At 38.9% G+C, this 13,424-nt stretch overlaps 1 protein-coding gene across 6 annotated transcripts in view; it reads right to left on the bottom strand.

Moving 5' to 3' along the window:
* Positions 1-13,424, bottom strand: part of TLK1 (tousled like kinase 1) — a 166,493-nt gene that overhangs the window by 3,200 nt on the left and 149,869 nt on the right. For all 6 annotated transcript variants that reach the window (XM_031651351.1, XM_031651352.1, XM_031651354.1 and 3 more), the window contains 6 exons: positions 12,625-12,716; positions 12,453-12,542; positions 12,126-12,295; positions 11,804-11,939; positions 3,984-4,095; positions 2,908-3,015 (listed from right to left, as the gene is read on the bottom strand). In XM_031651351.1, the coding sequence (XP_031507211.1) occupies positions 2,908-3,015; positions 3,984-4,095; positions 11,804-11,939; positions 12,126-12,295; positions 12,453-12,542; positions 12,625-12,716 (708 nt within the window). The remainder of the gene's footprint in view (positions 1-2,907; positions 3,016-3,983; positions 4,096-11,803; positions 11,940-12,125; positions 12,296-12,452; positions 12,543-12,624; positions 12,717-13,424) is intronic.

Consider the following 13,424-nt stretch of genomic DNA (forward strand, 5'->3'; position numbering starts at 1 on the left):
GTCAGGAAACATACTCGGCAAAGGTATCTTCTGTAGGGATACAGAATATAGAGATATTATATATTACATTAAAATATTATGATATATATTATATAACTGTATCTTATTAATATTATATCCCCCCAACAACCCCTTAACCCTTCCTGGATTCCAGATCTCAAAAAGGTGACTGTGGCACCTATAAAGAGCCTAAGAAGAGAACCAGGAATGGCTAAATGAGACTTTGCCTTTGGCAACTCCATTCCTCCTGGCCTTTTTGGTCAGTATTAAAAAAAAAGATCTTGGGTCAACTAAATTCATTTAATTTCTGTTCTCGATGAGGTTACAGACAGAAAATAAGACAAGATTTAGATGCTAGCACAGTTAAAGTATTTTTTAAAGCACTCATGTTTATCTTACAAAAATAATTCATTTTGCTTTAAAATAAGAATATTTATCTCTTTTGTTTGTTTTTTTGAGACAGGGTCTTGCTCTGTCACCCATGCTGGAGTGCAGTGGTGCAATCTCACCTTACTGCGACCTCTACCTCTTAGTCTCAAGCGATCCTCCCAGCTCAGCATCCTCAGAAGCTGAAACTAAAGGCACAGGCCCCTACACCGTGCTAATTTTTGTATTTTTTTTTCTTTTTTTTGAGACGGAGTCCAGCTCAGTCACCCAGGCTGGAGTGCAGTGGCACGATCTCTGCTCACTGCAAGCTCTGCCTCCTGGGTTCACGCCATTCTCCTGCCTCAGCCTCCCAAGTAGCTGGGACTACAGGTGCCCGTGCTGCCACGCCCGGCTAATTTTTTGCATTTTTAGTAGAGACGGGGTTTCACTGTGTTAGCCAGGATGGTCTCCATCTCCTGACCTCGTGATCTGCCCACCTCGGCCTCCCAGAGTGCTGGGATTACAGGCGTGAGCCACCACGCCCAGCCAATTTTTGTAATTTTAGTAGAGATGGGGTTTCACCATGTCGCTCAGGCTGGTCTCGAACTCCTGGGCTCAGGCAATCTGCCTGCCTAGGCCTCCCAAATTGCTGGGATTACAGGTGTGAGCCACTGCGCCTAGCCTATTTGTTTTTTTGAGACAGAGTCTCGCTCTGTCCCCCAGGTTGGAGTGCAGCAGTATCATCATGGCTCACTGCAGTCTTGACCTTCCTGAGCTCAGGTGATCCTCCCACCTCAGACTCCCAAGTAGCTGGGACTGTAGGTGTGTACCACAATGCCTGGCTAATTTTTGTATTTTTGGTAGAGACCAGGTTTTGCCATGTTGGTCAGGCTGGTCTTGAACCCCAGGGCTCAAGCAACCACCTCTGCCTCCAGAGTGTTGAGATTATAGCATAAGCTACTAAGCCTAGCCCCCCCGCTTTTTTTTTTAAGAGATGGGGTCTCCCTATGTTACAGCCCAGGCTGTTCCTGAACTCTTGGCCTCAAGTGATCATCTTGCCTTGTCCTCCCAAAGAGCTGGGATTACAAGTGTAAGCCACCATGCCTGGCCTATATTTATCTTTTTAATTGTCAAAATGTTCTAACCACCATTCAAATAATTTACAAAAAACCAATAAAGATAGACAAAATGGAATGCAGGACAGTTCTAATAAACACAATCAGTGAGATTACACAAAACCCAGCATATTTTCAATTAGGTAGGTTACTACGACCCCAAACATCTCACAGTATGTATCTGCACTATGTAAGAATAAGAGAATATAGAAACTATATAGTGTTTGTTTATGAATTATTCTTATGGCCTGCACTATTCACACAAGAAAAAAATAGGAGCTTCTTGGGTTTGTCTTATGAATTTGACCAGGTTTAGAAAAGAGAAGCCTACCACAGCAAGTCACAGAGAAAAGAGCTTTGTGATGAATGCAACAGAGGAGTAATAAAAACACAAACACAAAAGGCCAATAGGATGAAGACAGGAAGATACTGAACACCAAAAAAGTTTTGCTATTAATTAGAAATAGCTATTTCCTGTAATTTTATTATACAGACATATGGATTATACTGGATTAGCTCTCAAGAGCTAATACAGAGCAGCATAGAGGTCAAGGCTGTGGACTTTGGAGTCTGGAGGAGTAGATACTTGTGAGCCGCAGCTCTGCTGCCTCCTAGCTAGTATGATCCTGAACAAGGTCCTTTTGCCATGGCATGGCTGTTCTCCTCTTTTATAAAATGGGAATAACAAAAGTACCTACACCTCATAAGGCTGTTACAAGATAATGTATATAAAAGCACTAAAATAAATGGTATTTATTACTTTTTTTTTCTTTCTTTTTTGAGACGGAGTCTTGCTCTGTCACCCAGGCTGGAGTGCAATGGCATGATCTCAGCTCACTGTAACCTCCACCTCCCAGATTCAAGTGATTCTCCTGCCTCAACCTCCCCAGTAGCTGGGATTACAGGCATGTGCCACCATGCCCAGCTACTTTTTGTATTTTTAGTAGAGATGGGGTTTCACCATATTGGTCAGGCTGGTCTCAAACTCCTGATGGCAGATGATCTGCCCGCCTTGGCCTCTCAAAGTGCTGAGATTACAGGTGTGAGCTACCATGCCCGGCCCTATTATTACTTTTAATATTTCTTATATACTTATAATATCTCAGTATTAACATAAGCAGATAAATAATACATAAAAGGTAATGATGAGCCCAGATCTTGTGATTTTTCCCTAATTTTCAAAGTAGCAGCTGATGAACACAGACAATCAGGGACCACATTTGGCTGCTTAAAAGATAAAAACTGTAGCAACCAGAGGCTGATGCAACTCCTTTTCTGAAAGTAAATCACCAGCTCCTGCTGGACAGATCCCCTGCAGCAGCGAGTCTTGTGACTTTACTTACTTTTGGAAAGTACTTACCTTGTTATCAGCAAAACTGATAAAAGAAAAGTTACTTCACAAAACTCATTTACAAAAATTTAATACCTTGGCTTCACTGCTTACAACAGGTTTTACAGGGAACTGGACTTCTGTGGCTTTTAATATTGTATTTTCTTGAAGAATGTCTTGTTGAGACTGATTGTGACCAAATGGCTTAAAAAAAAAAAATTAAAGGTTGAGATATTTTTCTCACAAAATATTTAAACACAGATATCATTTCTGTCTAAGCGAATTCCCAAAAGCCAAAATCCAAATATTATGTGTTCCAAAATCTTCCTCAGTTATTTGAAACCTGAGATGAATTCTCATACAAACAAGGTATAATTGATAGCAGGCCAAGAAAGCCTATCTAATCAATCTTCAACATAGATTAAACACTGTAAGAAGAAGAAAATAATGCTGTTGCAATATAAGATAAAAACATAAAAAGAAATTTAAAACTTTATTCTGAATGCTTAAACAATGAAGTTCAATTAGAGAAGAGATGAAGTAGTAATGAAAATACCTATGACAATTTCCAAAGATCAAATACTTTGTGTATCACAGGCGAATTTAAATGAAGGAGCTCTGGATGTGGAGTGAGGCGATCCCACACAAATCCCTTAACCTCTCTTCCCCTATTGATGAAGGGATGGGGTGGGATGTGGGCTAGATAATATCTATGGTAACCTGTACTTCCAACTTCAATATAAAAATGTTGGGAAATAATTAAGACTAACTTTGATGGTATCTCCCTGACAAGCAACAGGGGGAAACAGACTACCCAGGCCAAACTGTGTGTGTGGGTGGGGTGGGGGGTGTAAGAGGAGGTCAAGTGAATAGTGGACAATGAAAAGTATTGACTCCAGTATTCCCAATGGTAGACAAATATTAGCATGTTAACAGATAGTTACTTCTTTTCTTTAAAAAAGGGAAAGAAAGCAAAAAGCAGGTCAAGTAAACTGGTGTGACATTAAAATAAATTCTGATCCATGGAAATTTTAGGAAGAAATAGAGGAGAAGCCTGGCTTTTTTTAGAAGGATTTAAATTGACTTTGAGTTAGTGAAATTTTGCTTTTAAGAAGGAAAAATTCAACTTAATTTATCAATGTATAGCTGAAGGCTAGCAGAATTGAATTTACCTTTCTACCATAAAGACACTGAAAGAAGATGACTCCAACTGACCATACATCAACCTTGTTGGAAATCTTTGGTGGCTCTTTTCCAACTACAAAACACTCAGGAGGTAAATACCTATAAGTTTTGTGGGAGAGAAAAAAGGAAAGGTTACTACTGACAATCTGTAACTTAAAATCTTCTAAGTGTAAAATCTTAGAACACTAATTTTATCCATACATAAACTCTAGGACTCCCATCAGTGAAAATCATCAACTGAACTTCTGGAGCATTTACATTCTTTTATCATTTAACTCTAGAGCCAACACATACAACATTGTGATAAAGTTCACCTCTATCCTATCTATCTATCTATCTATCTATCTATCTATCTATCTATCTATCTAATCTGCCTGCCTACCTACCTACCTACCTACAGAAACAAAAACTTAAGAGAGATTACAATGGTCTAATTTGGAGTATCTAATAATAGAAGAAATCCTCTCCCATCCTCTTTAACTACTGTTCAAACTGTAGGCACTTCTCTCCCTAAAATATACACCAGATCATGTGGTTCTTTTGTTCAAACAACCTCGACAGCACTTACTGCCAACAAGACCTTGTATCTCTTATTTGTAACACAAGACCCATGCTAATCTGGCAACAACATACATTTTCAAAATCTGCACACACTATTTTCCCCCACCCTAACCCACCAAATTGGCTAATCAAAACCAATTCACTTGCGTCCTCACTCAGCTCTCCTTTATCCTCCGAGCTCTTGAATATGACAATCACTACTCCTTCCCTAATCACTCCAATTACTTAGCATCTTTTCTTCTTCAAGACCCACCCAATCCCCATAAGCCGTTTTTGCTTCTCCCCAGGTGGCTCTGCTTTTCTCCGTGTTACTGCAGAATGGTGCAATGCCTCTATTACGGCATTCAACTACAATCACACCAGACTGTGAGCAGCTCCAGGAACTTATTCACTGCGCAGTTTCAAGCACTAGCAGTGTCTGAAACACAATGGATATTCAAAATTACTATTTTAAAAATATCTACGTCCTATTTATAAGTTCATAATTTTTTTTTGATACAGGGTCCCACTCTGTCACCCAGGCTGGAGTACAGTGTTACGCTAATAGCTCACTGCAGCCTCACACTCCTGGGCTCACGTGATCCTCTCACCTTAGCCTCCGGAATGCTGGGACTACAGACGTGCACCAGCACACCCAGCTAATATTTTCTTCTTTGTAGTGATAGTCTTGCACTGTTGACCAAGCTGGTGATCTGCCCGCCTTGGCCTCGCAAAGTGCTAGGACTACAGGCATGAGCCACCGCACTAAGCCAGTTCATAATTGTTAATAGATGAAGGGTAAAAATCAATCTGTCATCTCCAGTTATAAGTAAAAGATCCATCAGGGATGCAAGCATCTCACAACTCAAAAAATTTAGATAAACTTAAAATTCTCAAAAGGAATAATGTTGCTAAATGGGAATTTACTCTATTTTTTTAAAATGCAGTTTTGTATTCACTATGCTAAAATCAGTAAGATTTCAGCAGGATGTTGACAGATCTCTTAAAAAACACATGAAACTTCCTTGACGTAAAACTACCAAAGATAACCAATAACTCACTTGTAATGTAGTAAAAAGCTGGATTTATTTTATCAATAAAAGTGTGTATTTTATGCAGGTGTCTATGTGTGTAACTGAAACAGGAATGGCTTGTAAACATTAAGCTATACTCTCTCCAGGCACGAGGTGTATGCATGCAAGGAGAGCAACCACAGAAACTGATGTCAAAGTAACTTGGGAAAAGACGTCCACCAGAATTTGAGACCAGAGAGACAAAACTAAATATTTTAAGCTTGTGAGGATGAAAGGTAATTTATAAGAGCAATATTATATGTATATTCTAAAATACACGAGTATGTACAGTGCTATCCAAATATATCAAATACAGTTGACCCCTGAACAATATAAGGGTTGGAGGCACTGACCCATACAGTTAAGAATCCATGTATGATTTTTATTTATTTATTTTTTTGAGACCGTGTCTCACTGTGTTGCCCAGGCTGGAGTGCAGTGGTGCGATCACAGCTCACTGCAGCCTCGATCTCCCAGGCTCAAGCGATTCTCCCACTTTAGCCTCCCAATTAGCTGGACCACAGGCACACACCACCATGCCTGGCTAATTTTTTTAAAAAATGTATACAGACAAGGTCTTGCTATGTTGCCCAGGCTGGTCTTCAACTCCTGGGCTCAAGTGGTCTTCCTGCTGGGATCACAGGCGTGAGTCAGCCACCGTGCCTGGCCACATGTCTAACTTTTGACTCTCCCTAAAAAGTTAAAAAGTTAACTACTAGGCTGGGTGTGGTGGCTCAGGCCTGTAATCTCAGCACTTTGGGAGGCCGAGGCGGGTGGATCACGAGGTCAGCAGTTCAAGACTAGCCTGGCCAACATGGTGAAACCCTGTCTCTACAAAAAATACAAAAAAATTAGCCAGGCATGGTGGCGGGTGCCTGTAATCCCAGTTACTCGGGAGGCTGAGGCAGGAGAATTGCTTGAACCTGGGAGGCAGAGGTTGCAGTGAGCTGAGACCGTGCCACTGCACTCCAGCCTGGGTGACAGAGCAAGACTCCGTCAAAAAAAAAAAAAAAAAGTTAACTACTAATAGCCCACTGTTGACTGGAAGTTGACTTACTGATAACATGAGCAGTTAATTAACACATATTTTCTATGCTGTAAGTATTATATACTAAATTCTTATAGTAAGCTAGAGGAAAAAAATTGCTATTAAGAAAAATCGTAAGAGAAAATCACTACTCATTAAGTGAAAGTAGATTATGACAAAAGTTTTCATCCTTGTCATCTTTAGGTTGAGTAGACTGAGGAGGGGTTAGTTTTGCTGTCTCAGGGGTGGCAGAGGGGGAAGAGATGAAAGGGGAGACAGACACACTTAGTGCAACTTTACAGACATACATCATAATTTGTTTTGCTTTTTCATATAATATCAATCCTTCTTCCACCATTTGCTTTAGTTTCAGTGCCTGTATTATAGAAGGGTCCATGTCATAAAAGTCAAAAGCAATGTCTTGACTAATAGAAACCCTTCTGCCAGGCTGTCTAATGTCAACTTGTTTTCTGGTAGTGTCTCTTCTACTACTTCTTTCTCATCATCTGGTACCAGTTTGGAAGCACTCATCTCCATCAAGTCACCTTAACTCCTCTGGAGGGGTGTCTATTAGCTCTTGAATTTCTCCAAGATCCATATCTTGAAACCCTTCACCCCACCTTCTTTGTCATATCTATAGTCTCTTCCATGATTTCCTTGATTGCCTCTGTCATAAATCCTGTGAAGTCACACACAACATCTGGACACGGTTTTCTCTTGCAGGAATGTACTCTTTCAGGCTTGATGGCTTTCATGGCTTTTTCTAAAACAATGATGACATCTTCAGTCGTGTAATCCTTGCAGACTTTCATGATGTTCTCTCTACTGGGGTCCTCTTTAACAGCACTGACAATCCTTTCCATAGAGTATCATGTGTAATGAGCCTTAAAGGTCCTTAAGACCTCTTGATCTAGAGGCTGAATTAGAGATACTGTTTTGTTTGAGAACAAGTAGATGGCTTCAATATCTTCAGTATTAAACTCATGGGCTACTAGGTGGCCAGGGGCATTGTCCAGTATCAAAGAACTTTAAAAGGTGGTCCCTTATTGGCAAGGTACTTCCTGACTTCAGGGACAAAGCACTGATGGAACCAATCCAAAAACAAGGGTTCTCACTGTCCAGGCCTCCTTGTTGTATAGGCAAAAGGCTGGCAGCTGGTATTTATCTTTTCTGTTTGAGGCTACAGAGTTAGCAGCTTTATAGATAAGGGCAGTCCTGATCATAAACCCAACTGCATTTGCATAAAACAGCAAAGTTAGCCTGTCCCTTCCTGTATCAAATCAAATTTCTCTTCCTTACAAATATAAATGTCCTCTGTGACATTTTTATTTTCTAGAATAAGGCACTTCTGTCTGCATTAAATTATCTGTTCAGGCAGCTATCCTTTCTCCTCAATTATTTTTTCTTTTTCATCCATTCATTCATGAATGAGACCGAGTCTTGCTCTGTTGCCCAGGCTGGAGTGCAGTGGCGTGATCTCACTCACTACAACCTCTGCCTCCTGGGTTCAAGCAATTCTCCTGCCTCAGCCTCCCTAGTAGCTGAGACTACAGGCACGCGCCACCACACCCAGCTAATTTTTGTATTTTTAGTAGAGATGGGGTTTCACCATTGGCCAGGATGGTCTCGATCTCTTGACCTCGTGATCCGCCCGCCTCGGCCTCACAAAGTGCTGGGATTACAGGCGTGAGCCACTGTGCCCGGCCTCAATTGTTTTCTTAATAACATGTGGGAACTCTTGGGTGGCGGGAGCTGTTTCTCCTGTTATCTTGACATTTTTAAAGTCAAACCTCTTTCTAAAATTATTAAACCATCCTTTACTGGCATGAAATTCTCCAGCTTTAGATCCTTCACCTTCCTTTTGCTTTAAAATTGTCATATAATCTCTTTGTTTTTTCTAAAATCACATTACAGTCTATGGGTATCATGCACCCAAAAAGCTGCATTTCTTTGTCCTTTTCTTTTGAGACAGGTTCTCACTGTTACCTAGGCTGGAGTGCTGTGGTGCAATCTGGGCTTACTGCAATCTCCGCATCCCAGGCTCAAGCAATGATCCTCCTGTCTCAGCCTCCTGTGTAGCTGGGGCTACAGGCATGTGCCACCACATTTGGCTAATTTTTGTATGTTTATGTAGAGATGGTCTTTCGCCATGTTGCGCAGGCTGATCTCCATCTCTCAGGCTCAAGTGATCTGTCTGCCTCAGCCTCCCAAAAGTTCTGGGATTACAGGCATGAGCCACCATGCACGGCTTGCATTTTCAACTAGAGACAAAACGGTGTTTTGCAAAAAGTACAAGGTTTCTGTGCCTGCTGACATACCTGCAGAGACAGCTTTACAAATTTCTTTTTTTAAAACAATGATCTTTTTGTTGAATTCATTTATCTTGGAATGGTGGGCAACTATTCCTCAATCCAAACTATATACCTCAATCTATGGTACATATCAAGCAATTCAACTTTTTCTTGTAATGTCATGATTTTTCTCTGCTCCTTAAGAGCACTTCCAGCATTACTGGTGTTATTCAAGGTTGACAATATTGCACTAAACATGATGAAAAATATTTGAGAATCACGAGAGATTACTTTTTACTCTGACAGGCCTTTTACTGGAGAGATTAATTGCTCACATGGAGGAGATTAGCATCACAATGTTTTAAACAGATACCCAAAACAGTTGAGCTCCTTACAATAGTAACAAGACACAGCTACAAAATTATTACAGTACACAGTATGGGTACAATTAATTTTATGAAATTATGATTTAATACGGCATCTTTACTTTTGTTTACATTTCTCTCAACTGCAAATAGCACCAGGTACAGTCTGTGTTTGTATACATGTTTTGATAAATTTTAACTTCTTATAATAGATTTGTGTACATTTTACGGCAGTAAATGATAAAACAGACGAGTGTCTACATTAATTTAATGCCTTCATGACATATCTTTTTCTTAATTTTTTCAGTTTTTTCTTTTTCTTTCTTTCTTTTTGAGACAGAGTCTTGCTCTGTCGCCCAGGCAGGAGTGCAGTGGTATGATCTCAGCTCACTGCAACCTCCACCTCCCGGGTTTGAGCAATTCTCCTGCCTCGGCCTCCCGAGTAGCTGGGATTCCAGGCATGCGCCACCACGGCCAGCTAACTTTTGTACTTTCAGTATTTTTAGTAGAGACGAGGTTTCATCACGTTGGCCAGGCTGTTCTCAAACTCCTGACCTCAAGTGATCCGCCCACCTCAGTCTCCCAGAGTGCTGGGATTACAGGCGTGAGCCACCACCTCCAGCCAATTTTTTCAATATTTCTAGGCTACATGGTTCGTCAGTGAGATTTTTCAAATTGTTGCAAATCTCCAAAAAATTTTCCAATGTATTTATCGGAAGAAAAAGCCACATAAAAGTGGGCCCATGCATTTCAAATCCATTTTATTCAAGGTCAGCTGTACATAGCTAAACAACTAATATGACTGTAGACATAAACCAATTTTTGGACCACAGATTTCCCTGAGAAATACATTCCATGTCCTTATATAACAATGCCATCATTGTATCTCCTTCCAGTACAGCCCCTAAAACATAAGGTCTTTGTCTCTTGACTATCTGTAAAAGGGAAATTTCCTTGTCCTTCCCTATACTAGTGAAGCCAGAGTGAGAGAGAAACAAATATTGAGAATGTCCTGTAGAGGAAGAATAATTTATTATTTAGAACATGGTTTTCAAGCTATCTTCCATGGAATCTAAGAATCTACCAGGATGCTTTGTTTTTGTTGGTTTTGTTGATTAGAGTAAGATTTTGTTGTTAAAAAAAAAAAGAGCCTTGTTGCTAAAAAAGTCCAAAGACTTTGAGAATACTGACTTTCAGGGGGTTAGCAGTTTGAATAGTTTTCTTAAAATATGAATAAAAAATTCATGACATTCTTATCTTATCCATGTTCCTAGGAAATGCCACAAGCCAAATTTAAAATTTTAAAGTGGCTTTAAAAGAATATACGAATATGACTAATCCCTGCTCATTAAAAGTGATATCTATACAGACCAGCGGCATCATGTGTAACTGGTTATGATGTGCTCAGGCTGTGTGAACACTGTTCTGGAAAACCTGAGGTCACATTTATGTTCGTAGTCACAATCCCGTTTCAATGAACTTGAACGCAGTTATCTTTCTTCCCATTAAAATGTCACTGTTTATGCTAATTTTCTCTGAGAATTAAGTTTGTTTTGAAATTTTATAGTTTATGTTCTCCACTCTGGTGAATTTAACAAGTTTGAAAATTCACGCTGAAGCAGTTTTTGTGAACACGTAGGTATACTGAGGGGGATGACAGTCATTTAGATTTGTATCTATGAATCTGTGATTGTATCTAAATTTAAATCTATACATACTAAGTCTTTAAAAGGGATTTCTGAAAGTCAAGTCCAAAGAATACGCCAAATTTATCTCCCATTCACAACCAACAAAACATCCATCTTCCACAAAAACCACCAGGCAGGTGCAGTGGCTCATGCCTCTAATCCAAGCACTTTGGGAGAGGCAGATCACTTGATACTAGGAGTTCAAGACCAGCCTGGGCAACAAATTAAGACCTTGTCTCTACAAAAAATTTAGATTAGCTGGGCATAGTGGTGCGTACCTGTGGTCTCAGTTACTCAAGAGTAAGTGGGAGGATTGCTTGAGCCTAGGAGTTTGAGGCTGCAGTGAACTAAGATTATACCACTGCACTCCAGCCTGGGTGATAGGGCAAGACCCTGTCTCAAAATAAAACGAAAATCCCTGCAACCATATAACCTCCACAGAGAGGGCTTGATGCTTGCAGTTTTTGCTTGCAATAGTTAAAATATTATATTAACATAAGTATTCATATTTATGATAAACATCACCTTAACATTGTAGAAGAAAACCCATGAATGAATTCTTCCTGTTAGGAGTTTCTGACTGGCAGGTACTGAAGTCACTTGTTAATGCCAAGTCATTCTCTCTCCAGTATGCTGTTATTTGCAGTAAGAACAGATGAGAAGAGGAATGACCACAGAAGTCTCCCTCTCAACTGAGAGTTTAATATCAGTACCTTTTACCACAGTAATCTTAATGGCCACATGGAAAAAAAAAAACTAAATTTTATCATAAAAGCACTGGGCACTAATCTAGACATTCTGATGTTTTTAGTAATATACTTACCAGTAAGTGCCTGCCCCCTGAGAAGTTAGATCCATTCCATCTACACCATAGCTATCATCATCCATAATCTTGGACAGACCAAAATCAGTGATTTTGATTTCACCACATGCTGTTCCATCTACCAGTAGGATGTTTCCTAAGAATAAAATATAAGATTATTTTAATGATACATACATGAAAAACATAACTTTAGTAACTTTAAATTTTACTAGTATTCTACTGATGTCTTAAAAGTGAAACCAAAAATCATGTTTTCAGATAACTTAATGACTTTTAAAAACTATACTCGTTTTAAAAAAAATTAGACAAATTTCATAATTACCTGGCTTAAGATCATAATGTATAATAGGGGGTTTGATCTCATTGAGATATCTTAGTGCATTTACAATCTGCATTACAATAGACCTAGCTTCTTTCTCTGACATTAACTTGTGTTGCTTCAGATAGAAATCTAAGTCATTGCCTTCACAGTATTCTAACACTGTACAAAACCTACAACAGAGAAGAGAAAAGAAATTAGACATAAGTATTATCCAAGAATTCAGAATCACAATGGGGAAATGGAGAGTATTTATATCATCAACACAGGATGGGGAAAGACAGAGTAAGCATATCCTTCCTTAAAAATTAAACCTTAATATTCACTTACGTATCTGTATCCAAGGAGAAATAATCATAGAGTTTAACTATTCTGGGGTGATCCAGTTCTTTATGTATTCTATACTCTCTGCAGGCATGTCTACGGGAAGACAGTGTATTAATTCTCCATGACCATTCAAAAAATATTCAATTAAAAAAAACCATAAAGTATTAGTATTTACTTGTGGTAGTTTTCTTTCTTCTCATCTCTCCAGCTTTTATTAAGCTGATGTATCTTCACAGCAGCATATCTTTGTTCATACAGGTCAAAAGCCTAGGATTTCAAGTCAAACACAATTAAGATGAAAGACCAATTGAATACCTGAAGAGATGTTTTTTATTTTGGTGATAATTTTTGCAATAATATGGAACTAGGACAAACCCTACAATTATTAATTATCTTCTCTGCTAAGACTATATATAGTTCAATGACACTTTTATTATCAGAAGACAGAAATTCCATGGTAATAAATCAGAAAAAACCTTAATGTGAATTTTCACATTAAATTTTAGAAATGCCAATATACTGAATAGAAATAACACAATAAAGCTATTATTGGTTTTTAATATGGATTTATTCCTCTATACTGGTAGTAAGCAGCCAGGAAAACAGACTGTACCACTTTTTTTTAGGTCGGATAAAACCTCTTAAATCTATCTTTTCCTAGCAATGCCCTACTTCTTTTTCACTTTTTAGAAAAATTAAATAGTTCCTAACAGTTATTTTTCCAACTGTTGAAAAAAAATTCTACAGTTATTATAAAACTGTTCAAACATATACAAAAGTAGACTACTATAATGTGCCCTTACGCCCCACCACCCAGTTTCAAAAATTATCAATATTTTGCCATTCTTGTTTCATCTATTCCCTACTACCCTTGCATCCCACCCCCTCAACCAGAGTATTATTAAAACAAATACATTATTTCCTCCTAGTAAACACATCAGTATTTAAATAAAAATAACCACATATCATTATCAC

The sequence above is a fragment of the Papio anubis genome, chromosome 10 (genome assembly GCF_008728515.1).
Source record: "Papio anubis isolate 15944 chromosome 10, Panubis1.0, whole genome shotgun sequence".
Taxonomy (NCBI): domain Eukaryota; kingdom Metazoa; phylum Chordata; class Mammalia; order Primates; family Cercopithecidae; genus Papio; species Papio anubis.